Below are 27,679 nucleotides of genomic sequence, written 5' to 3' on the forward strand. Positions count from 1 at the left end.
GATTCAATTAGTGCAAGCCAATAAATCTGGATGACAAGTTGTCTAGCCGGACAAACTCCTCCGAGTGGCCGTCGGTCGTGAAACGAGATATGTGGTCATCACGCCCGTTGCTCAAGGTTGTGGCGGGCTGACGACACATTCGGCGATTGACATACGCATGGGCGATCTCCATTGCCTCCCTCAAGTGCCGTTTCGATCGGACACAGAGCCATTTCTTGATCCTCAACACGAGAGTAAATGGCTGCTTCATGCGCTTGACATAGAGGCGCGCGGTGGTCTTGAACGTGCAGAAGAACTAATCCCCCTCGCAGGCCCCTTGCGGAGCCATTTCTTAAAAGCAGAGGAAGCAGTTGGGCGGTGAGCATGTGGTAGGCGCTTCCATAAGTGAAGGCGCGGAGCGAGGCTGTGCTGAACTCGTTCGTGGCAGCCTTGCGGTAGAGCCACCACTTTGCACCATTCGTGGTGGCGAGGCCACGACCAAGGCAATCACTGATGGCGGCGATGATGGACTCTGGCTTGTGGTAGTTGGTGAAGCGGGTCTTGGTGACGTTCTCGACTTTAGCGGGGTCGGCGGTGAAGATGAAGGAAGTGATGGTAATGGTGCTGGTGGGGGAGAAGGGTATGAGTTGGGCGGACCAGTCGAGTATGCGATAGCTGTTCTTGATGAGATAGGGAATGGTACTGATGATAAGGTATCCCTTGAGAGGCTTGTAGTTGGGTGGAGTAGGAGTACTGGAACATCGCTTGAAGAAGAAGAAGAAGAAGAAGAAGAAGAAGAAGAAGAGAAGGAAGGTGGGGAAAAGGAAGGAGTTGAAGAGGGACACGAGTGAGATCTCCATGGCCAGTTTTGCAATGAGCAGCTGCAGGAGATCATTGGTGATGGATTAGTGGAATGCAAAGGTGATAACGTTCATTCCAAGTGTCCCTTAATATCGGATCTATAGTGATTTGAAGGGAGATAAATCATGATGATTGAGTGACTTCTTCATATGGGAAAGTTATCAATGATCTCTTGCCCACTTTTAATATGAAGCTAAATTACTGTCATACCATATTTAAGAAATTTATCATGGATCATCAAGATTCCTTTGTCTTTCGGTTTGGTGAATCTTCTTTTCACTTGTTGCATGTGTCATTAATTCAAGTCCATATTGGACCATATTAATCAAGTCATGAGCTAGCATTTGATTGCATTAATTATATTGCCTTGGTCGTGTGAACATTGGGTCCTTAATTAAGTTAATCTTAAGTTGAAAATAGGGCCATGTTAGATTGCATTAGATTCTAGATCATATTCACGAAACCAACTACATTGGATCATGTCTAATGGTCATATCAATCGATCAAGTATTAATTAAATCTTGACCGTGTCTCTTCAGTAAAAGGTGGAATCTGCCATCCCAGCGGCCTCACACGGTTGGTCCCACGACCATCTGTGAGGAGGTAAATCGAGAAGCTGCAGTTGGTTAGGAGGGCATTGCTCGGCTTCGTCGAAATTCGACTATTGCCCACTTCAGCAAGTCTACTCCATCGTAACCAACTCAACTATGCCCTGGGGGCACCGTGTCTCTAATTAAGTTAAGGCTGAATCTTAATTGTGATTAATTATACCAACTATATGATTTAATTGGGTGAATTTATGGCTTAATTAGTTTTGTAGAGTCAAAATTAGACTTAGATTTTAGGTATAACCAACCAACTTAACTAGTTCGTCTTAGTGCAATCAACCTCTGGTCAAGATTGATCAGGTTGACCAAACTCGAGTTGACTTGAGTTCGATTTCGATTTTTGAGCAATACGTAGGTGGTAAAGTGAGACGTTAAGTAGGTCAAGGTTGACTGGATACTTAATAATGCCATTATAATGCCAGCGTGGCGTTGGCATGAGGTGAGAAAAATCCAGGTGGATCACGGTTGACCATGCATATAGTGATTGGAAGACCATAGGAAATTGGCACGAAGATGATAAGTCCAAGTGGATCATGGTTGATTCAACACTTGGCTGTCAGAAGTCTACCAGGGAGTTGACATGAGAAGGGAAGTCCAAGTGGGTCATTGAGGACCAGACACTTGACATGAAAAATGAAGTACAAGTGGGTTATGAAGGATCAGACACTTAGCATAAGAAACGAAGTCCAAGTGGGTCATGAAGAGGATCAGACACTTGGTGATGATGGAAGTCCTGGTAAGTCAAGGTTGATCGAATGCTAGGCAATAAGGAAGCCTCGACAGGTCAAGGTTGATCGGATGTCAAGCAATGATGAAGTCCCAACATGTCAAGGTTGATCGGATGTCAGACAATGATAAAGTCCTGACAAGTCAAGGTTAACCGGATGCTAGACAATGGGAACTCTCGGCAGGTTAATGTTGATTGGATGCTGAGCAAAGAAAGTCCTGTTAGGTTGAGATCAACCGCATACTAGGCAAGATGAGAATTCAACCTTAGTAAGGTTGAAACATGAGTATTAGCTGATTGATTGGGTATATTGATCGACCGATGGACTATAAATCCCAAAATTAGAGTTTAAGGTGTTTTATAGTAATTAGAGTTTCTACTATAGTAGTTAGGATTGCTATAGTATCTAGGGTTTGTTGCAAACCCTAAACCTTGAAAATTAGGGTTGCACAATAACTTTAGGGGTTGCTATAATAACTTTAGGGGTTGCTATAGTAATTTTGGTGTTATAGTAACCGAGTTTAAGATTTTCTACTACAGTACTTTGCTACCATAGTCAATCGATTCGTAGCTTCCAGCAATCGATTGGTGGCCCTGTAGCAGCGAACAGAATACTTCAAAATCGATTGACCAATTCAACACGAAACAAGCAATCAATTAATGTGACTTACCAATCAATTGGTTAGGTAAAAAAGACCCATTCTACAGATTTAAATGGTCGGATTTGATGACAATCGATAATGATGGTAATCAATTGATTGCCAAGAGAAAATTAGCCCGAAAGCAATCCTAGAAAAGGAGATTTTGTGGAGATTCGAAGGTGCAGGGGTTAGAGGCAAAGTGTTGCTGCATTTCCAACCATTAAGAGGCTATTCAAATCAATAAGCAAGTTTCCAAAACAAATATTTCATATGTAAAGTTTATTTTACTTTTATTTGCTTTTGTATTTGTCTTTCTTGTTGTTTTCTTGTAAGAATAAGGTTGTAAGAGATTTCTCTTCTTTCGAAAGGTATCCAAAAAAGAGAAGATTCTAGTGGAGAGAGATCGCTAGAGGAGTAGATCTTGGATTAGTCGCCTTAATAGGCGAATATCAAATAAATCTCGGAGTTGTGCATGGGCATCAAGTTTGAGTCAAAGTTTCTGTTGTGAATTCAAACAACGAGCCCTCATTCAAGACGAGAAGGGATCGTTGCTATTCATCTCCTCTAGCTCGCATGAGTTCTAACAAGTGATATCGGGGTGAGGTCGCTCTTCATCGGATTAGCCTCCATCAGAGCACAAGCTAGAGGTAGAAGATAAAACTTCAGATTTTGAAGAGGTCGAATGGATTTCAAAGATGGACTCAGATAGTATTCCACCTCCTTTTGGATTAGGTTTGCTCCATGGAAGGCAATGATGAAAATTTTCCTTATGATAGACATAGACCAATGATTTGCTCTAATGGAAGGATTTTAAGCACCTAAAGAAAAAAAAGGGAAAAACCTCTTCGAAAGAGCAAATGGATCGAGGAGCAAGTCAAGAGATCTGAAGCTCATGATAAGGAAATCAAGATTTTGATTAATTTGGTGCCTAATAATATCTTATGTAAGTTAGGTAAATACCAAGATGTTAAAGAGCTATGGAGCAAGTTGGCCAAGCTCTATGAAGACTCATTTTCGATACAAAGTGAAGACGAGTCCAAGGAAGGAGTTTCGTTGACACTAGAGTACGATGACTCGGAGGTCGAGAGGTGCTCAACATCCAAGAGGGAAGACGAAGAAGTATTCGCCTCAAGGATTGAGGGGGAGAGCTCATTGGCACCGGAACAAGAGAAACCCTCAACATCTGGAGCCGAGGAGGAGGAAGTTCGTGCCACCTTAACAAGCATTCAAAGTCAAGCTCATGAATGTGAAGCAAGCTCAATTCATAAAAATAAAGATCACATTATTTGTTTTGAGTGTGGAGAAAAAAAAAACACTATAAGAGCAAGTGTCCAAGATTGACCAAGAAGAAGGCACCTACTATGGTACTTAAGGAGAAGAAAAAAAATCAAAGGAGGTCGAATCTATAATACGGAAGGGTAAGGAGCACATTGTGGCTTTTTGTGTAATCAAAGAGGACATTATAGGAATCAATGTTCAACGGGGAGGCATTAAAATAAAAGTAAGGGAGGAAGCTCAAACTTAGAGGGAGTTTCAAATGTATCATTTAATATTGTTATTCCTTCACATCATGATAAAATACATTCCAAACATAAGTTTTATGAATTTAGAGTTTATTATCATGAAAACAGGAAGCATGATAATTCTAAGAATAATTTTACATTGTATCATGCTAGAACTACCTCATCTAAGGATAGAAAGGTAGAAAAATACTCTAGGCAAGAATTCTAAGAAAATTAGACACATGCCTAAAAAGTAAATATCTAAGAAAATCATGAAAAGTTAAGAATTAATGATTTAGAGAAAGAAAATCAAAGTCTTGAGGTCAAGACTTGATAAATTAAAAAACCTAAGAAAGATGACAAATGAAGTTAAAGGCCCAAAAAGAAAAATCTAGGATTAGGTGGGCAAGAATCATTTAAGGACAAGAAAGGTTTTGGATACAAACCTAAGTCTAAGAAAGCATGACTTCATATCATAGAGTTCTATATAGTTATGGAATTAACCCTAGGTTTAGGAGTTAAGTCAAGGTTACAAGGAAAGTTACCCCTAGTATTGACCTTGAGGAGATTAGCATGACTAAGATTTTAAAAAGCCTAAGAAAGTCATTGGGAAGGAATCTATGGAAGTTATCCCTAGTAAGTACCTTATGCACCAAGGAGCTCCAATATATATTAGATTTCTAAGAGTATGATCTCTTCACACTAGATTAGCATAGAGTGTATTAACCCTAATTGAAAGGTAGTTAACACAACCATGATGAAGGTGACATTTTAGGATATTTTCAAGATATTGTGATATCTTGAGAATGAAGTTTTGAAATCTTATCTTAGAAGATTTCTAGTGTGCCAATGAAAATTAAAGTTTTGGGATTGATCAAAATTGACATAAATAGAATATAATCATAAAGTTGCCAAGTGTGGGTTTTTAGCACATTCGAGGGAGATAGAGCCACTTATGTCAAATTATGTATTTGACATAATGATTAGATGATGACACTTAGATAAAAAAATCTAGGTATTTACTTTGTGCTACAATTATCATGTTATGTGTGTATTATCATATGTCCGGTCATTATTTCTTACATCTTACCATGAAAATTAAGACATGTCATATTATACATGCATTATTTAAGGATAATAGATTCTATTTTAAAAAATATATTTTTGATGTATGCCATATTAATTCTCATGCATAAATTTTAAATCCTTATAATTAAGGACAAATGACATTAGTTGACATCTTAGGTAAGATGATCAATTAGAATACCTAGATAGAGATGCATAATCTTTTAGTTTTAGGCAAAATCAATTTCATATCTCACAAAGACCATAGGATAACTTGTGTGTTGAGACACATTAGACATAAGTGAGATGTAAGAATGATGAGCAAAACTCAATATGCTGATTTTGTGCATTTAATTGAGCTAAGTTTCATTCAAACAAATAAATCAAATGTTAACTAATCATGGGGAAAATTAATGTGCAAGTCATGTGCATTTAACTTATAGATCATGGTTGAAAATTATATTTTAAAACCATTTCAAAATCATTTTGAAATATCTTAGTCAAGTTTATTTGTAGATAGAAATCACTATTGATTAGATTGATACTAAGTTAGAGTGAAATATTAAAAATTTTAATGGTTTTTAACTTTGTACTATTTTTAAAAATAAGATGTATTTTCATAGAAAACTATTTTCCCCTGATAATATTTTACATAAGCAATGCCCGTATGAAATTTTATGATTTTTAAAAAAATTATAGAATTACTTATGTATTTTTGAAATTCAATCTAAAAATTAAAAATGTATTTTTAAAGTATCAATCAACTATTATCAAGAACCTATCAATTGGTAACTATATATATATTTTTTACTAAAATAGATTTATTTAAGTCATTTAAGCTCACTTCTAGGTATCTTAACTATCTCTAACTCTCTGATATGCTTGGATAAACATTTAAAGGTAATTTTCTTGATGAAAATGAGAAAGGGATGTTAAGGAAGAGATTTGATTCAAGGATGAATTTTTAACCTCATAACTTAGATTTTGAAACTTTCTAAAGGTTTATGAACATTAAATCATTGTTGATGCAATGATAGAAGTTGGAGCATTCTTTGAGGGGGAGGTTCACCTTAAAGGCATGAGTTGGATATAAAAGGGGAGATTTGAAAATTTTTAGAACGAGTGATGATTAAAGGATTGCATGTGTACTCTAATTTAAGCATTGGATGAAATGTAAGGTAGTTAGCCTTCATTTGTGTAGATTGGATTGGATAAGAAGAATAAATTTTTGGAATAAGGCTTTTGATATGTGCCAAAGGGGGAGAATGAAGGGTTCAAATTAGGAAATCTTCATTGGCATGAGAAGTAGGATGTTGGTCTAATGAGTTAGCCTAACTTAAATATATTATCAAACATAAAAAAGAGGATATTGTTAGTGCAATAGACTTTTGGTTAAGGTTGACCGGGTTGACCAAGCTCGAGTTGACTTGAGTTGGATTTCGATGTTTGAGTAATATGTAGGTGGTAAAGTGAGACATGAAGTAGGTCAAGATTGACTAGATATTTGACAATATCGAATGTCTAGTGTGACGTTGGCATGAGGTGAGAAAAGTTTAGGTGAGTCATAGTTGACTAGACACCTAGTGATTAAAAGAGCACAGGAAGAAGATGATAAGTTCAAGTGGGTCACGGTTGACCGGACACTTGACAGTCAAAAATCCAACAAAGAGTTGGCATGAGAAGGAAAGTCCAAGTGGGTCATTAAAGACTAGACATTTGGCATAAGAAGTAAAGTCCAAGTGGTTCATGAAGGATAAAACACTTGACATGAGAAATGAAGTCCAAGTGTGTCATGAAGAGGACCGAACACTTGGTAATGATGGAAATTCTAGAAGGTCAAGGTTGATCGAATGTTAAACAATAACGAAGTTTCAATTGGTTAAGGTTGATTGGATATTATGTAATGATGAAGTCTCGATAGGTCAAGGTTGACCGGATATTAGGCAACAAGAATTCTCGATAGGTCAAGGTTGACCGTATGTTGATCAAAGAAAGTCCTAGTAAGTTGAGGTCAATCAAATACTAGACAAGATGAAAATTCATCCTTGGTAAGATTGAAAAATAAGTATTAGTCAATTGATTTGATGTATTGATCGACCAATTGACTCTAAACTTCAAAAATGAGATTTAAGATGTTTTTAGAGTTTGCTACAGTAATTAAGGTTGTTGCTATAGTAGTTAGGGTTGCTATAGTATTTAGGGTTCACTGCAAACCCTAAACTCTAAAAATTAGGATTACTCAGTAACTTTAGTGGTTGCTATAGTTACTTTAAGGCTGCTATAGTACCTTTAGGGATTGCTAAAGTGTTGGGTTCAAGATTTTCTACTATAGTATTTTTGCTACTGTAACCAATCGATTGGTGGCTTTCAACAATCAATTGGTGATGTTGTAGTAGTGAATAGAATGCTTCAAAATCAATTGACTAGTTTAGCTGGAAGCAAGCAATTGATAGGCATGACTTACCAATCGATTGGTCAGGTAAAAGAAAATGAATTGTTCTATAGGTTTAAATGGTCGGATTCAATGACAATCGATTGGTGATGATAATTAATTGATTGTCAGATGGAAATCAACCCGAAAGCAACCTAAAAAAGGGGGTTTCGTGGAGATTTGAAGGTGTCGGATCTTGAGGAATTAGAGGTGAAGTGATACTGTATTTTCAACCATCAAGAAGTTATCCAAAGCAACAAGAAAACTTCAAAAGTAAAGATTTTATTTGTAAAATTTGTTTTACTTTCATTTGCTTTTGTATTTATTTTTCTTGTTGTGTTCTTGTAAGAACAAGATTGTAAGAAGCTTCTCCGCCTCTGAAAGTAATCCAAAAAGAAGAAGATTCTAGTGGAGGGAGATCACTAAGAGTAGCCTTGGATTAGTTGCCTTAAGAGATGATACCAAGTAAATCTCAGAGTTATGCATGTGACGTCAAGTTTGAGTCAATATTTTCGCTACACATTCAAATGACGAGTCCTCATTCAAGGAGAAACGATTGGAGTTATTCACCCCTTGAAGCTCGCACGGGTCTTAACTAGTTCGAACTATCATGAAATTAATGTGATATATAATTGACATATTGGAACATCATTCGATTGACCAAACAAAACGAAGGGGAACATTTATACAATACATAATGAATTTTTAATAGCTAGCATTAAGGACTAACCTTGAACATTTTAGATATATATGAGGTGTTTAAATTTGTTTAAACAATAATAAGTTTATATACTCCTTAAGCATGGGGAGGTTATGCTCTTCATTGTAGTCGTACATCACCCTCACCATCCTGGCACTATTCAAACAAGCCCTCACAAAATCTTGAGAGAACGTTGAGATCGATGAACCGAAGCTTTCCTTGTTGAGCTCCTCCCATGCTTCATCTATCATTTGCATCACTTTTCTCTTTGCAACTTCCAACGACCAGTGTGGGTTCTCCTTCATCATGCAAACCAACAATGAGCCATCCCTCCCATTTTGTTTTTCATCCTAATTATCACACACGATAAATTTATTATAATCTCATTAGTAGGTATATAATCATGAAAATTAGAAAACTATCTACCTTTGCACTTCCCAAGTCATCCCAAAGACGAAGAATTATCGCAGGACAAGATATAAGACTTGGAAGATCTTCACAAAGATCATCCTTATGCCCTAATAGAAAATACATGTGCATTAAGGCAGCAGGGACACCACAAGTAATTGTGGCAATCTTCATGTAGTCATCCATTGTAGGCACTTGGTCTTTTGACAACCATTTTGCTTCCACTAAAAATGCATTGCTTAATTGTATCCACTACAAAACAAAGTTACTTTTTAATCAAATAATACAAACACTAAGATATATTTACTAAAAAAAATAACAATTCATACTGATTTCTTTAGATATTCAATTGGATTCCATCCATGTTCCTTGAGCACAATCTCGGTAATCTCATTGATAGTGTTATTTAATGCCGTGAAGCATGCCCTCATGTAGTTGGGAAGTGAATTCATTGAAGAGTGATCCCATCTGCTATGGCCATAAAAGTCATTAACAATTATCTCACTCTAAATAAAATTTTGATCCTATTAGTTGGTGAAATAAACATGACTAGGTACCTTTCGATGGCCTGTACAAAGACATGGAGATCGTCCATCGATCCTTCCACATCAAAAATATCATCTAGAAGATAAACAAATGCGATGATCTTCGAGAGAACAACCCTATAACTTGAAAATTTTGGGTTTGGTAGGCATGTCATTGTCCAAGTGAACCACTTCAAGGATTGATCCCGAGCAAACCCTAGCTCTTGGCCCAACCCTGACTTCTTCCACCAACTATATACATATACGTATATAATCAAACAATAAATCAATGAAATAATAATTAGGGCTTTAAATGAATCAAACGTTTGTGAGCAAACTTGGTGTTCAACATAAAGTCATTAAATAAATAAACTTTAAAAACTCATTAAGCTATATAAAAAAGTTTGAACACACACACACACATATATATAGTTAAATAAACTTAAAAATATAAAAATTTCAAATCAAGTTCAAGTAAAATTTGAACCAAGCTAAAACTCTTTAAAAAAATCAAATCAAGGTTGAGTAACTTTTTAATGTCTTGATTCATTTTAAATTCAACTAATTAATTTGATTTGATTATCTTATCAAATAAATTTAAACATCACAAAGTTTGATTGAGCTTGACTCATTTATAGCCCTAACAAAAATTAGCCAAAACTAAAATTATACCGTGTGACTTCCTTTAGTTCCTTTTGATGCAGTGACTGGAGCATGGTGAAATCCATCTCTCCCAATTCTCGAACATTCAAATTGTGATAGAAGTTGTGACCACTACAAAAAAAATTGGTTCTGCAAGAATTTTGAATTTTGTAAAAGAATTCGTTGCAAAATTTTTTGCAACGAATTTTGCAACAAATATAAATTCGTTGCGAATAACTCGTCGCAAATATTAGCAACGAATTTTTTTTTTCGTCGTAAATTTCTGCAACAAAAATCTGGATTCGTCGCAAATTTCGTTGCCAATTTGCAACGAACAATGTTCGTTGCAAATTGGCGACGACAGTTCGTTGCAAATTTGCAACGAACAGAATTCGTCGCCAATTGGCGACGAACTAGCAGTTCGTTGCAAATTTGCAACGAACAGAATTCGTCGCCAATTGGCGACGAGTTCGTTGCAAATTTGCAACGAACAGGATTCATTGCAAATTTGCAACGAACAGGTTCGTTGCAAATTGGCAACGAACAGCAGTTCGTTGCCAATTTGCAACGACTTTTGCGACGACTACCATTTTTCATTGCAGAATTTTGATAAATAGTAGATTACGATAGAATTGCGACGAACACATTTTTGTCGCAAAATCCGTTGGCAATTTGCAACGAAAGTAATTTTCGTTGTAAAATTCATCGCAAAATTTAATTTTTTCCTACAGATTCTATTCATTTCTTGGTTATTTCATAGATACATACAAATATCGATCCGAATGGATCGATTCACAAAATACATTTTACCTGTCACATACAAATATCAACATACATCAATAACAAATATCCATATACCAACAACATTCATTTATACATCAATTTATACATCACGTCAATCCATAACATAATATCAATCCATACATAATATCAATCCATAACATTGATATATACAATTCATATCATTCTAGCATCAAAATGATGCACAATCCGTACAAAATATCCATACAAAGTGTCTACAAACTAATCTATCAAATCCATACAAAATACCAATATAACAAAGTCTGAATATGAAGAAAAGATATAATCAAATTATCGTGGTCGGTGCTCTCCGGAGACTCTACTGCCTTCTCCGTCGCTATCTTTTCTTCTCCTGCAAAAAAAATATGATAAAAAGAAAGTATCATGCTTAAAATTAAAACTTAAATCTATAAATTAAACTAAATATGTAAAGATTTACTTTTTTTCTGAAATTTTTTTAGAAAACCTGTTAAAAAAAATAAACAGTATTACTACAAATATATGAATGATTAACTTGCAACTCTAATAAAATGCTAAATAAATAAAAAAATAATTATAAAAAAATAATTACAAATATAAACAGTATTACTATAAAAGATTTACCCACTTAGTATATCTGATACTCACCACCCAGACCCTGGGGTTTTTCTGTCTCCTCAGGTAGCAGATAGGTACTTGGAGCTTGGAGATTGGCCGGCTGCTTCCATCTCACACCCGAAGGTTTACTAGGTTTTGGGTTATTCGCTTTTCTTGGCTTTACGATGTTTCTGCTATGTGGATTTTCAATTTTATTTTGATGTTGTGCATTTGTGTGATGTGTTAAAGGACGTGTAGTCCTTATTTCAGCCGCATGTGGCTCAGTATTTCTATTTTTATTCAGGAAATTGTCATGGATACTGGGGAGATGTTGCTAAATTTTTGGGCGGCCTCCTGGGTCGTGACACAACCACTCCGCCTCCGTCCGGCTAAGCTATGATTTTAGCCGTAATTCCTTGACGCTGGACACAGGCGTCGTCGCTGTCCGAGGAGGACACCAGCTAGTAGCGTGGGTATGGTTCCCCTCGACATCCGTCCCCGTCGCGCCGTCGCATTAAAGGCTCATTAAGTCGTTGTACGTGACCTCTTCTTTTAACCTCCTCTCCTCGTCTGCACGCATTACCAGAAGGAAGGTATAAAGCATTAGGCTCAAGCTTCCTCTACACGTCCCCCATAGCTAGAAATAGAAGGGACAGAATGGAGGTCGCAGAGGTAGTTGTGTACGGGCCTGCAATATAGGACGACCAATTTCACACAAGGAACCTCGAGGTCGGTTATAAATGGAATAACTCACCACCATGCAGGAGGTGGGTCTGAAAAAACTCTCTCACTACTACTCTTGCTAATTCTTACTTTCTCATTCCTTTTCGGAACCTTAACTTGAGCGTCGGAGTGGCTTACCAGGATTCCCCGGGCCACCATACTAACCTCTTTGGAGAGTGTGTGCAGAACTTTCTCGACGGTGTTCCGTTCAAGAGATCCTTAGCCTGCCTCAGACATAGGATCGCTCACGTCAGACGATTCGTTGATTGATGGCTTGACTCTCAGCGGCATTTAGCCGGAATATTGATCCTCCACGCGGGAGTAAACGGCTGCTTCGCGCGCTCGACGCAGAGGCGCGCAGCGGTCTCAAACGCGCAGAAGAACCGATCCCCCTCGCAGCCCCCTCGCCGCCGAGGCACCCGGCGTCGTCGCCGAACACGAGGCTGCACGTGTGGTCGAAGGCGAAGCGCTCGAGCACATCGGTGAGATCCAGCACCTCTCCGCTCCGGCTAACCCTTAAAAGCAGAGGAAGCAGCTGGGTGGTGAGCGTGTGGCAGGCGCTTCCATAAGTGAAGGCGCGGAGCGAGGCGGTGCTGAACTCGTTCGTGGCAGCCTTGCGGTGGAGCCGCCACTCTGCACCATTCGTGGTGGCGAGGCCGCGGCCAAGGCAATCGCTGATGGCGGCGATGATGGGCTCCGGCTTGTGGTAGTTGGCGAAGCGGGTCTTGGAGACGTGCTCGACGTTAGCGGGGTTGGCGGTGAAGACGAAGGGCGCGACGGTAACGGTGTCGGTGGGGGACAGGGGTATGAGTTGGGCGGACCAGTCGAGTATGCGATGGCTGTTCTTGATGAGATAGGGAATGTTACCGACGACAGGGTATCGCTTGAGAGGCGCGTAGTTGGGCGGAGTAGGAGTACTGGAACATCGCTTGAAGAGGAAGAGGAAGAAGAAGAAGAGAAGGAAGGTGGGGAAAAGGAAGGAGGAGAAGAGGGAGACGAGTGAGATCTCCATGGCCAATTTCGCAATGAGCAGCTGACTGGAGATCGCCGGTGATGGATCTGCAGAACAGGATCGCTGACGAGGATAATAATATTATATGACTGATTTAATAGCAAATGGCAAGTTCATGTGACGCTTCTTTAAATAATTATTGTCAACTTTAATTCATCAAATTAACCCCCAAACCCCAAATTAACATAGTCACATGCTAAGATTTAATATAATTGACATATTAGAACATCATTCGATTGATCAAACAAAACGAAGGGGAACATTTATACGATACATAATGAATTTCTAATAGCTAGCATTAACTACTAACCTTGAACATTTTAGATATATATGAGGTGTTTAAATTTGTTTAAACAATAATAAGTTTATATACTCCTTAAGCATGGGGAGGTTATGCTCTTGGTTGTAGTTGTACATCACCCTCACCATCCTGGCGCTGTTCAAACAAGCCCTCACAAAATCTTGAGAGAACGTTGAGGTCGATGAACCGAAGCTTTCCTTGTTGAGCTCCTCCCATGCTTCATCTATCATTTGCATCACTTTTGCCTTTGCAATTTCCAACGACCAGTGTGGGTTCTCCTTCATCATGCATACCAACAACGAGCCATCCCTCCCATTTTGTTTTTCGTCCTAATTATAATACACGATAAATTCATTAATTATCCTCCCATTAGTACGTATATAATCATGAAAATTAGAAAACTATCTACCTTTGCACTTCCCAAGTCATCCCAAAGACGAAGAATTCTCGCAGGACAAGATATAAGGCTCGGGAGATCTTCGCAGAAATCATCCTTCGCACGATGCCCTAAGAGAAAATACATGTGCATTAAGGCAGCGGGAACACCACAAGTAATTGTGGCAATCTTCATGTAGTCATCCATTGTAGGCACTTGATCTTTTGACAACCATTTTGCTTCCACTAAAAATGCATTGCTTAATTGTATCCACTGCAAAACAAAATCAAATCAACTTTTAACCAAATAATACAAACACTAAGATAAAATATTTTACAAAAAAATAAAACAACAATTCATACTGATTTCTTTAGATATTCAATTGGATTCCATCCATGTTCCTTGAGCACAATCTCGGCAATCTCATTGATTGTGTTATTTAATGCCTTGAAGCATGCCCTCATGTAGTTGGGAAGTGAATCCATTGAAGAGTAATCCCATCTGCAATGGCCATAAAAGTCATTAATAATTATCTAGCTTACTCTAAATAAAAATTCAATCCCATTAGTTGATGAAATAAATATGATTAAGTACCTTTCGATGGCTTGTACAAAGAGATGGAGATCGTCCATCGATCCTTCCACATCAAAAATATCATCAAGAAGATAAACAAATGCGATGATCTTCGAGAGAACAACCCTATAACTTGAAAATTTTGGGTTTGGCAGGCATGTCATTGTCCAAGTGAACCACTTCAAGGATTGATCTCGAGCAAACTTTAGCTCTTGGCCCAACCCTGACTTCTTCCACCAACTATATACATATACGTATATAATCAAACAATAAATCAATGAAATAATAATTAGGGCTTTAAATGAATCAAACGTTTGTGAGCAAACTTGGTGTTCAACATAAAGTCATTAAATAAATAAACTTTAAAAACTCATTAAGCTATATAAACAAGCTTGAACACACACACATATATATAGTTAAATAAACTTAAAAATATAAAAATTTCAAATCAAGTTCAAGTAAAATTTGAACCAAGTTCATTTTTTTTTGAAAAAAAATCAAATCAAAGTTGAATAACTTTTTTAATGGTTTGGTTCATTTTAAGTTTAACTTAATTTGGTCCAATTATCTTATTAAACAAATTTAAACATCACAAACTTTGATTGAGCTTGACTCATTCACAGCCCTAACAAAAATTAGCCAAAACTAAAATTATACCTTGTGACTTCTTTTAGTTCCTTTTGATGCTGTGACTGGAGCATGGTGAAATCCATCTCCCCCAATTCTCGAACATTCAAATTGTGGCAGAAGGTTGTGACTATCGAGATATTGCCTGGCTCTGAACCTCTGCAAGGTCATATGAGATGGAGCCTCCAGCACTCTGTTCAATAGCCACTGCAAACTCTGGCCCCAAAGATGCCATGTAGGACCTGAGGTGATGGCTACTGAATTCATTGGCTCTGTAGAGTATTAATTCCCCACCAGTATTCAGATTCGATGCTTCAAATAGACTCATCAGTCCATTCATCTCCTTGCTGAGAGATGCCATGAACTCTCCTCTACCATCATGGAACCTGTGCAGCACATCTAAAGAGATAGAGAAGAAGGAATATAATTAATAAACCCATTATATTTCACCACGAAATACAACAACAACATAAACCTCGATTACCTGTCGATATGGGGTATCGAGCTTGTCTCAGTAACCGAAACAAAAGGGCCACTTCCACGATGCTGCTGGGTTCGCCATTGGAGATGGTGAGTCGCTGGTCGTATAAAGAGTGCATCTTGGCTTGAATCTCTTCTTCGAAATGGTAGTCGATGGCGAGCTTTTGAAGGGAGTCTACGAACAGCAGGGTCTCCTTTTCTCCTCTTGTCTGGTCGAACATCCTCCTCACTTGGCTCAGCCGGTCGCTGTGCCTCAGGCACAAACTCTCCAACTGCATGTATGCACAGAATTAAACCAGCAGGCCACGAACCAATTAATATGAGAATTAGCTTGAGTACTGGCCACTCACTTGATCTTCGTAGATGTCGGACTTCATGATTCGTTGCTTCTGCAACTGAAGCGGCCTCGCGATGTGAGTAGTGCTAGGGTTGGTGTTGTTGATGTGGAGAGAAGCCAGAAACTTGGGGTAGAAGGAGGAGCACTGCGCCAACATCTTGCTCTGGCTCTGTCGGACTGGATTGCTGATCGTATCGCTGTGTTTGATAAGCAGAGCGGGAGCCAGAAATTTATAGAGCGCAGTGGAACGATGGCCGGTTTCTCTACGTGCTTGTGCATCTGCACCAATTAATGGAGATGGATACCGACGGCCCCACTGCCAACTTGCTTGTCAGTCTGGTATAATGCAGCTGCTGTACGTCTGTACATAAGTGGCTATTCTTCATGTTAGGAATGTTTCACGTTTTTTTAATTTTTTTAATGTTTGAATTAGGCTAAAAAAATTTAATAAATCATAATCCACCGAATAAATTTTCAGCAGAATCTTGTTCTTTAGAAAATATGACTTTTCTTCTAAGAAGTCATTTTCTTCGGTTATTACAGGTCTTCTTAGTGTTTAGTGCAGGCCAAAAGAGGTTTTAGGTCCGTGCATGCCAAAGAGAGGTTTTATGTCCGTTACGCAGGTCTGTCTGTTTAAATAATTTTTAATATTTTATTACCATTTTAAAATGTGTCAGTTGGATTGATCATCTGTCTTGGCCACCGTTGGATTTGGATTGACCGCGCGGGATTGTGATTTTTTTTTAATTTAAAATAAAAATAAAAAATTTAATGAGCTCATGGAACTAACCTAATCTAATCTGCAATTAAATTTAAAATTTTTAATATTATATATATTTTTTATATTTTTATATGGACTTGTGGACTTAATATATACCTAATCTGCTTAATTCCAAATATAAAAATTTTAATTATATATATATATATATTATTTTTAGTAGGTCTATAGGTTATAGGTTAGTCTGTCTAATCTATAATCCGTCTTAAATTGAGTTAAATTTAAAATTTCTTAATTTGTCAAAATGATGGATCTGTTTATCTCGTCCCATCATATGATAGATTAGTCCGCTCCGTCATAAATTGATCCATTTGACCACATTAGCTAGAGGAGTTGATCAATTAGATCGGGTTAAGCGAGCTAAGCAATTGATGAGCTAATGGTGGGTCGGGTTAGATTAGGGGAGAGTTGGGCTGGCTAAATGGTTTGATTCATCTGGTCGAATTAATTCAACTAATAGGCTAGTTAAGCTGGACAATTTGAGTAAGTAAGCTAATAAATTTTGATGACTAGTTGCTCCGAATGGACTAGATATGTCGATTGACTGGATTGGACTCATTAAATGGTCAAGTTGATGTCCAGTCTACAATGTTCGGTCAATTTGATTGATTTAAATGAGCATGTTAATTTGAATACTTTGAATTTGGATGAATCCGCGTTAGGCTTTCTGGATCACGTGAATCATGCATTTAAATTTCCATCCTTATTCATTATTAGAGCTGTCAATTTAAACGTCATCGGATCCTTGTGAAATAATTTAAATAAATTAGATTAAATTTTAATTATTAATCCATTTTAGAATTCAGGTGGACCGATCTATCTAGGCCGGCAACCTGTGTGGATCGGCATGTAATAGACTTGTGTTAGTTCGTGGATTGAAAAATTTTATTTAAAAAAAATAAAATTAAATTAAAATAGAAAATTCAATGGACTAGTGGTCTTGATCCGTCTAAATCATAATCTAATTTTAAAATTTTAATTTGACCTATTTAAACTGTAATCCAACTTAAAATTTTTAATATTTTTAATATTTTTTAATTTTGGACACCCCGTGAATTGACCCGCCTAACCTGCAATCCATTTTGGATTGGGTTAAATTGGAGATTTCTCAACCAAGTTGGTAGGCCGGTCGATTTCACCCTATCATATGACAGATTTATCCGTCTCGCTACGAGTTGATCCATTTGACAACTCTTAAATTATATATTCAAGTTATTTATTTTTTTTATAAATCTTATAATATTTATTGTAATAAAATTATAATTTAACCTAAATGTTGAGCAATATTTTTTTTATTCATGCAAATTAATAAATTTAGAAAGACGAAATATTCTTTATGTCTCTCAATATGGATCGTGTTAATGCTCGATCGGACAAGTCTGCTAGATGTCGTCGTTGTCCGAATGCTGAACATGCTTACACTCATTGCCCCAACATTGAGTGTCGTTATTGCCACAAAAAGGGTCATGTCCGTCAGAACTGCCCAAAACTGAGTTGCAGATCTTCTACAGCTGGTTCTTCCTCAACCGCCAGCCACCGATCTTCATTGTGATAGTCAGAGTGCCATTCAAATTTCTCAAAATTTAGAATATTCGTCGAGCGAGGAGGTTTTGGACGGGCCCAGGAGGCCGTTGTGGAGGTAGGGAGAAGCGTCGTGCTGAGGCTCCTGGCTATATATATGCAGTTATCAGGAGGTGAAGTTCTCGTTGATGTTCCTGTTCTGCCGACTGGAAACGAAAATCTTGATGTTCCTGTTCTGCCGACTGGAAACGAAAATCTTGATGTTCCTGTTCTGCCGACTGGAAACGAAAATCTTGATGTTCCTATTCTGCCGACTGGAAACGAAAATCTTCCGCCGCCGCCTGGAAACCAAGTTCTGCGGCCGCTTCAGCGCAGCCCTGCGATGAAAGCGATAGTCGTGATTCTCTTCCTTGCCGGAGTATTTTTTTCTATTCAATCGGCAGAGAAGAACCCGGCAGAGAAGAACCCGAAGAACAACCAATCCTATTTTGACGCTGCAGCAGACATCCTCTTTGCGCTCCTGACCGTATTACAGTTCTTTTATTTCTAAGCATCATTGTCCGTTCTTGAATGTGTTCAGTTCATTTCTATTTCCGTTGTGTTTTCAGTGTTTTTTACTTCTAAGAGTGGATGATGTCCGTTCTTGAATGTGTTCAGTTCATTTCTATTTCCGTTGTGTTTTCAAAAAAAAAAAACCCTAGGCTCTGATACCATGTCGGTAAAAATCATATGCTTACACTCATTGTCCCAACATTGAGTATATATATTAAATATTCTATTAAATATTCTGTTTAGAATAAATCGTATTAAATATTCTGTTTAGAATAAATCGTCTAGAATAAGTCCCTATACTCATGTATAAATAGGGACCTATGGCTTGTAATATTTCAAAAAAATTCTGAATAGAAATATTTTCCGACATGGTATCAGAGGCCTAGGTTTTTTTTGGCGCAGTCCCTTTCCCCTCCGCCGTTGTCGTCTTCCGCGTCCGCCCCCCCCCCCCCCTCCTGTCCGCCTCCGCTGTTTCCCTCTTTGGATCCGTTGAACGCGCCGGCGTCCACGTCGCCGGATCCGAGAAACTCGAATACCCCTAGGTATTATCTTTTCTGGTTGGATCTCTATTTCCGAAATTGTGGGAAAAAGATGCAATTTGATTTCCGTTACTTGGATCTAGTAGATTCCAGTACACAAAATTCTGTCAAATTATTTACGTTTATTGTAGTTAGCGTGTTTCTAGGATTTTGAAATCTACAGTTCAAAATCATTTTGGATGCAAGTAAAAAAAAAAAAAAAAAAGGTCATGTTCGCTGCCGCCAGCCCTGCCTATCCTTTCTCCGCACGCACGCAAACAAGCAAGTTCCCGAGACCGACGAAGGCAGCGTCCCATCGCAGAGGTCCGCCTCACGCCAGCAAGCCTCGCGCCCGCTGCCCGTCGCACGCCCGCAAAAGTAGAGGACGTGGAGGCAGACGACCGCCGTTCTGTTCCACGTCGCTCTGTTCCACGCTAGTGGCCTTGCCCCCCTTTCATCCTTGCCGAAGTCGCCAGGATTCCGTGGGATCTTGTTCGCCGGCTGCCGGAGACGGCCGCAAGTGACCCTTTCTGCCCCGCCGCGCGATTCACGCGCTTTCTGCCCTACCAGAGGCCGCCGCCGCGCGATTCACGCGCTTTCTGCCCCGCCGCGCGATTCCGTGGGATCTTGTTCGCCGGCTGCCGGAGACGGCCGCAAGTGACCCTTTCTGCCCCGCCACGCGATTCACGCGCTTTCTGCCCTACCAGAGGCCGCCGCCGCGCGATTCACACGCTTTCTGCCCCGCCGCGCGATTCACGCGCTTTCTGCCCTACCAGAGGCCGCCGCCGCGCGGAGAAACCAGAGGTGAAGCAACCTCTGCCATACTGCTCCTTTCTGCTCGCGAAGTGATCCATGAGCAAACTCAAGCTGATCTCTACTCTACCACCTTGAGTTTGAGGGGGGGTGTTAGAATATTATATATATTAAATATTCTATTAAATATTCTGTTTAGAATAAATCGTATTAAATATTCTGTTTAGAATAAATCGTCTAGAATAAGTCCCTATACTCATGTATAAATAGGGACCTATGGCTTGTAATATATCCTTGCGAGCATTCATGCGAGAAAACATGGGCACAGATGATGGAACAGCTAGAGCAGAATCAGTAGTAGGAGATCGGAGCATGGCAAAGCGAGTGGCCTCAAGAGAGATCTCCTTCATAGCTGTGTCTATCGAAGGAAGTAGATCACGATGGAGCAATGATCCACGAACAGATTCGTACTCAGGACCGAGCTTCATTAGTAGCTGAATGACCCTAAGTTGTTCCTCATTAATGTTGGCCTCGTCAATGCGATCCCAGAGTGACTGAATAGTAGAGAAGAAATCATCTATGGATTGTCCTGCTCATGTTTCAGTGTATGTAATGAACTCAACAACTGATAGTGATGCATGCCTCCGGTAGCCTGAAAACGATGCTCCAGATAATCCCAAGCCTTCTTGGCGGTATCCATTCGCCGGAGCTGGATCTGAATATTTCTAGATGATGTGTTTCGAATCCAGGTAAGGATAGTATGATTTTTACTATCCCAGTCATCAATCGCCACACGATAATCATCAAGTTCCTTTGTAGTAGGTGGAGTAGTGGGAGTTCCAACAGGTCGCACTGGTATAGTAAAGTCACCAGTGATATATCGCCATAGCTTCTTACCAATTAAAAAACTCTTCATAGATTCTGACCACAAATCATAATTGTCTCCTGACAACATAATAGTAATACCAGATGCTTCCACACGATCCATATTACCCAAAGAGATGGAATCTAACGTACCAATTCAGATCTAAGCAAGAGGGCTGCACAGATTCCCCCGACCCGGCAGTGGGAAGAAGATGAATAGGAAAGCTGGCCCTTTTAGGAGAGGCGGCGAACAAATTCGAGAAGAGACCCCAAGGCGGCGGTCGTCGAGTGATGGATCACTTCGCGAGCAGAAAGGAGCAGTATGGCAGAGGTTGCTTCACCTCTGGTTTCTCCACGCAGCGGCGGCCTCTGGTAGGGCAGAAAGCGCGTGAATCGCGCGGCGGGGCAGAAAGGGTCACTTGCGGCCGTCTCCGGCAGCCGGCGAACAAGATCCCACGGAATCGCGCGGCGGTGCAGAAAGCGCGTGAATCGCGCGGCGGCGGCTTCTGGTAGGGCAGAAAGCGCGTGAATCGCGCGGCGGGGCAGAAAGGGTCACTTGCGGTCGTCTCCGGCAGCCGGCGAACAAGATCCCATGGAATCGCGCGGCGGGGCAGAAAGCGCGTGAATCGCGCGGCGGCGGCTTCTACAACAACCGAGTCTCCAAAAACTCTGTCGGAATCGTTCGTGTGCAAGCGGGACGGACGCAGACGCCACTGAGCTAGCGGAGATCGAAAGCTAGCGAGAAAGAACCGAACGCCGAAGGAATCTCCGTCAGCTTCGGCGGTGGAACGGCGAAATGATCTGCGTGCGGAGAAAGGATAGGCAGGGCTGGCGGCAGCGAACAGGAAGCCGACGCGGAAAGGAAAATAGGCAGCGGCGCTAAAAAAACCCTAGGCTCTGATACCATGTCGGAACGGCGAAATCATCTGTGCCCATGTTTCTATTGGTCAGTTGGTTGAGCAGGGACTTACTGTTATTTTCACGTCTTCTGGTGTACAGGTTCAAGATTCGCAGACGGGCCAGATTCTTGGGACGGGGCGCAAGAAGGGTCGCCTGTTTGAGCTTTGTTCCCTTCAACCCTTTCCTTCTATCTCTGCTGTCGTTTCTCCTTCTTCCATCTATCAGTGGCATCTCAGACTTGGACATGCTTCATCACATAACCTCCGATCTCTTGCTACTAAAGGTTTTTTTGGTTCTATTAAATTTGAATCTTTTGATTGTGTGCATTGCAAGCTTGGCAACCAATCCGGTTGATTGTTTTGATCTTGAGATTGAGAAAGGTAGAATCATTATATTCCAAAGCATTGTCAGTGCGGAGTGTTTTAATAGGACATGAGAATTGTGTTTGAATCATTTTTGCAAATGTGGAGTAAGTCGAGGCAAGTTCAGAACGATTTTTTAAAAAATAAATCCAAGTGAATCGGGAATAATCATCAACAAAGATTACAAAATATCGATAACCTTTGAACGTTCCAATGGGAGAGGGCCCCCAAATATCTGAGTGAACTAGGGAAAAAGGTTTATCAGCAATAGAATGATTATTTGAGAAAGAGAGTGCTGGTTGTTTGCCAAGCTTGCAATGCACACAATCAAAAGATTCAAATTTAATAGAACCAAAAAAACCTTTAGTAGCAAGAGATCGGAGGTTATGTGATGAAGCATGTCCAAGTCTGAGATGCCACTGATAGATGGAAGAAGGAGAAACGACAGCAGAGATAGAAGGAAAGGGTTGAAGGGAACAAAGCTCAAACAGGCGACCCTTCTTGCGCCCCGTCCCAAGAATCTGGCCCGTCTGCGAATCCTGAACCTGTACACCAGAAGACGTGAAAATAACAGTAAGTCCCTGCTCAACCAACTGACCAATAGAAACAAGGTTTAATGTTAAATGGGGAATGTAGTAGACATCTTGGAGAGATGGTGAAGTGGCATGACCAGTATGTGTGATTTTCATGGGGGCACCATTTGCAGTGTGAATGGGAGGCGAGGTGGTGAGAGGTTTTATAGAATGTAGCAGATTAATGTTAGAGGTCATATGGTTGCAACAAGCAGAATCTAAGAACCATTGTCGGTTACCTGATGTGGTGGCTAATGAAGGTTTGGTAGATAAAACCTGAGTAAGTAGTTTATGGATATCCATAAGGGTAGGAGTAGTGGGCTGAGGCGGCTGCAAAACCTTTGTGACGGCGGCTATGGAGGAGGAAGAACCAGCTGTAGAAGATCTGCGACTCAGTTTTGGGCAGTTCTGACGGACATGACCCTTTTTGTGGCAATAACGACACTCAATGTTGGGGCAATGAGTGTAAGCATGTTCAGCATTCGGACAACGACGACATCTAGCAGACTTGTCCGATCGAGCATTAACACGATCCATATTGAGAGACATAAAGAAAGAATTCAAGGAAGTAATTCAGATCTGAAAGTAACGAAATCAAAATCTGACCACACAGATGCGTCGACGATCGAAGTAGGAGTCGACGATCAAAATTCGACCACCGGAGCCATCAAAATTGCTAGAGTACCTTGACCTCGCTGCGTCTTGTTGTGGCTTGGGTGTCGACAGTGGAAGGAGTCTACCAATAACGAGGTGTCATGGAAATAAAGGACGTCGCCTCTCCCAAATAAAGGCAATGGTTGCAGCAATTTTGTAGCATCATGGCTTTAGGATGATGGTTAGAAGAAGAAATCACCAATTGGAAGGTCGGCAGTTCGAACCTGCATGGGCCACCAATTTTTGCTTTGTTTGCTGTAGCAGTTTCTTTCTTCGGCGACCAGCAGCGTGATGGGAGGGAAGAAGGGAAAGCAGCGTGATGGGAGGGAAGAAGGGAAAGCACGTTTCGGATGGTGGCGGCGTCCGGATGGTGGCGGCGGCGCCAGATAGAAACCAATGATCTAGGGCTCTGATACCATGTCGGTAAAAATCATATGCTTTCTGAATTGAATTAAAATATTACAAGCCATAGGTCCCTATTTATACATGAGTATAGGGACTTATTCTAGACGATTTATTCTAAACAGAATATTTAATACGATTTATTCTAAACAGAATATTTAATAGAATATTTAATATATATAATAAATTAAATATTCTAACAGGGTGGACGAGCGTACTTGCATGAGAGCAATATGTAAGTCATAATTTAATAGTTATTATTTTTATATTTGTATATTATTTTGGGCATGATAAATTTTTTATATTCATGTATGTTTGTTTAATAGGAAGTGATGATCACTCTCTACAATGATAAGAAAATCTTACTTTTAGTGAGAACAACAAATGATGATACTTCTCTACTTACCCACCTTAGATGATTTTAAGAATTTAACATTTGAATGCCACCCGGATGTACTTAGTTGCAAGTCTAGTTATGTTCGTGGATTAGGATTGCGACCCATACCATCATCATAGACATAAGATTCAACATCTATTACTCCTACATCATCTAGTACACAAGTAGAGATGTAGTATAAAGTTGAGATGGATACTATCTGAGGGACAATTGCTATACACAAGAAGTGCAGACATCTAAACTAAAGTATATGAAATAAGATGATGGAGAATCATGCACCCAAATATTGCAATAGCTTCTCATGTGACATCAACTTAATGGATTACTCTTCTTCTCTTGTGCAATAACTTAATGGATTACTCGAACAATCTAAACAGACTCCTATTCATAAAGAAGAAGATAGTTTAAATATTTCTTAATACATTGCTTAGATATATATTTTATTGTAGTATTCTTTTATTTGTTAGTTGACATTTACTTTCTCTTGTTATTTTTGAATAATTTACCACTCTATATAATATTCACTTTTTTATCAGTTATTTAATTAGATTTTTGAAATTTATCAATCCTTATTTCGTAGAAATGATTGATAAATTGATTAAAATGATTCAATATTTTTAAAAAAAAACTTAACAGTCAAATGTATTTTAATTGATAATACAATTAAAAATATTGATCAAATATATATTAGCTAATAAATTTTAAAAAAATTATTGATCAAATATATATTTGGTTGATATTTTTAAAAATTTATCAATCATTGATTTTAAAAAATATTACTGATCAAATATATATTGATCGATATTTTTAAAAATTTATTAGTCATTTATATTAAAGAATTATCGATCAAATATATATTTAACTGTTATTTTAAAAAGGTTTACTGGTCATTTATTTGGCTAGTAATATTTTTTAAAAATATCGATTAACATAATGGTTGGGGAATAAAATTTACAACCATGGGTTACCAGGCAAGTCCCAACGAAATTATTTGGTCGGTTATCCATGTTGCCGACCAAAATAATAGGATTTCAAATCATTTTAATTCATCGATAAACCCTTCTTTTCAGTATTAGAGAAGAGTTAGATTTCTATCTATAAATTAATGATAAGAATTCTACTCATTTTTAGTTCGAGAAAGCTTCATCCTCGCACTTGTAGAGATTTACTCTATTGTCTTGTATAAAAGGAAGTCTATCTTATAATCTACAAAATTTCCAAACCAGAACAAAAGAAAAGCTTAAAAATTCTTGTAATTTATTGACTGAACAAAATCACTGGCATTAAATGCCAGTTATTAATTCTGGACAATAATACCATCTTAACATTACAAAGACATCAACAAACAACCTTGATTTATCACAAATTTAATCTTTTATAATTCGATCTTAATTAAACACAATCATTATCCTTCTTAGAGTTCTAGTTGATAACCGAACACTTCTTCCTGACCTCCCCACTAGTGAGCACCCCAATATCGCCCATCTTGATCATGGAGTTGGCAAAATCTTGGAAAAACTCCGACTCCGATGCCCCGGCATGGCTCAACACATAGTCCCTCGCGACGCTATTTTCAAGCAAGACCTCGTCGGAGTGGAATACCCCACGCCTCTTCGTCACTAGTTTGTAGTAGCTCGTATCGAATGTCCTAAAGCTCCCGGGGTCCAACTCCACGAAGGTGGTTTGATCGTTGGGCTTGCAAATCGTCCTCAACTTTGCAAGGTAGTGCCTACATATCATGAGTTGAAGTAGTTAGGACAAACACGACTCAATGTCGATGAATGAGCACACCTACCTTTCGAGAGTTGGGTCGACATCCGTGGGGGTGGCCTTGCCCGTATAGTTATAGAGCCGATCATTGAAGGAGAAACAGTGCGAGATTCCGATCGTGTGTCCACCTACAAATTCAACAAAACGTTTACTACAAGTAATTCAAAATTATATTCCTCGTTCATGGCACGACGTACAAACCTGACAAAACAACAAGATCCTTGACGCTCAGTCCTTTCGAGGCGAACATGGAGATCAAAGTGGAGATGTTCGCGGTCGGAGGAGGCAACTGGATGGTCTCGTTCGCTATAGACACCAGCCCATCCTTCCTCCCTGTAGCCACAGGCCATGTTGGCCCATTGCTCTGTTTTCACGAGAGACAAAACAAAACTCCACAAAATCAATCAGAAAATCAAAATTTTAATGTAAAATTAATTTTGTTTTTGTTTTTGTTTACCAAAACGACTGCATCCCTTGCCACGAGAGTGAGTATATCTGCACAAGAGACGACGCCAGGGCATTCCCTCTCCAGTCGAGCTTTGACTCTGTCAATGAAGCCGAAGCCTCTGAGCGTGAGGTTTGGCTTGGCATCCTTCTCGGCCACGTTCCCCTTGGTGGAGTTGAGCAGCACCGAGCCGTCGCATCCCTGATCGAACGCGCGTGGGAATGGGATACACTACATTCATATCTAAAAACGATCATCTTTTGCAGGGTGGAATCAGAAACCTACCCTGACGAAGCAGTCATGGAAGTGCAGCCTTAGGAGAGGCGCCGCCAGGCTCGGCGCCAGCCGCAGGGCCCTGGTCATCTCCTCAAGCACGATGGCCTCCACGTTGGGGCATGTACTGCTGTAGTAGTCGACTCTCAGCCCTCCCTGCGCCGCCGCTGAGCCAACTGAGCACGCCAGAACAGCCAGAGCCAGAGCAGCCAACAAGGCCCCCTGCTGCAGCCATCTCTTGCTCAGAAATCTGAAAACTGGTCTGTGTTGGATTGGTGAAGAAGCCATGGAGGACTTGGGGCCTCTTTTATACACTGCTCGATCCTTTGGCAAGGGTTGACTTGGATTAAAATATTCAGCATGACTCTGCATGCATGAGTTGGAGAGATCAGAACAGCCATTGACGAACATGGAAGAGAGTTGAAGTGTGCTATATCTTATATTACTTGATGTACAACTCTCTTGTGCATGTGCCAAGGATAGCAATCGGATGGCACATTAATTTTGAGGGAGGGATTCACGGCTTTGTTGAGGGTTTACTTGCATTATAATCTGGCATTTCCACAGCTGTTTCATTCGTTCGTAATACGGAACCAAGTTTCTTGTAAGTCTAAGAGCTAGGGTATAAGGATGACACGTGGAGAAAGACCGGAGGATGATCTAGCTCGAGCCTGTTAGAGTCAACCCCAAGTCTACCTCCAGCAAAGGTTGCAACTACCCCATGTGAGCTCAATTGAATTCTATTAATCTCGGCGACTTCTATAATTTGCTATAAAACATTTCTAAAATGTCTGCAAAACACACATTCCATGTGACATACACAACACCATAGTAAAGAACCTAAAACAGTTTAGAGTTTGTGTATTTCAGTTCTGAAAAGCAAAAAACATGAGTTGAGATGGATCAGGCAATGCATGAACATAACTAATCTGATGTGACATGTCGATGTATTACCAAAATAAGCTAGATCATTAGATGCTTAAAGAGCTTAAAGGTAGACAGCTAGAGATGCAAGTATAAAGAC

The 27,679-nt window shown here is 39.5% G+C and overlaps 2 protein-coding genes and 2 pseudogenes across 2 annotated transcripts; all 4 read right to left on the reverse strand.

Annotated features, from left to right (window-relative positions):
- Positions 1 to 7: 7 nt before the first annotated feature.
- Positions 8 to 13,200, reverse strand: LOC141823202 (cytochrome P450 CYP94D108-like; annotated as a pseudogene).
- LOC141845853 ((3S,6E)-nerolidol synthase 1-like) lies at positions 8,574 to 10,207 on the reverse strand. The gene is made up of 5 exons (XM_074733858.1): positions 10,119 to 10,207; positions 9,480 to 9,698; positions 9,252 to 9,390; positions 8,941 to 9,174; positions 8,574 to 8,864 (listed from the first exon to the last, which is right to left on the reverse strand). Exons 1-5 carry the CDS (start codon positions 10,172 to 10,174, stop codon positions 8,574 to 8,576), a joined length of 939 nt encoding a protein of 312 aa, XP_074589959.1. The 5' UTR covers positions 10,175 to 10,207.
- A 339-nt stretch (positions 13,201 to 13,539) lies between the features above and the next one.
- On the reverse strand, positions 13,540 to 16,051 carry LOC141845844 ((3S,6E)-nerolidol synthase 1-like; annotated as a pseudogene).
- Positions 16,052 to 25,580: 9,529 nt separating this feature from the next.
- On the reverse strand, positions 25,581 to 26,943 carry LOC141823213 (peroxidase 1-like). Its single transcript, XM_074710479.1, has 5 exons — positions 26,668 to 26,943; positions 26,395 to 26,583; positions 26,139 to 26,301; positions 25,963 to 26,065; positions 25,581 to 25,896 (listed from the first exon to the last, which is right to left on the reverse strand). The coding sequence occupies exons 1-5, from the start codon at positions 26,941 to 26,943 to the stop codon at positions 25,590 to 25,592; spliced, it is 1,038 nt and encodes a 345-aa protein (XP_074566580.1). The 3' UTR covers positions 25,581 to 25,589.
- Between the last annotated feature and the right edge of the window lie 736 nt (positions 26,944 to 27,679).

This window comes from Curcuma longa, chromosome 1 (assembly GCF_044706935.1).
Source record: "Curcuma longa cultivar G26 ecotype Majalengka, Jawa Barat chromosome 1, ITB_CL_G26_1.1, whole genome shotgun sequence".
Classification (NCBI taxonomy): Eukaryota; Viridiplantae; Streptophyta; class Magnoliopsida; order Zingiberales; family Zingiberaceae; genus Curcuma; species Curcuma longa.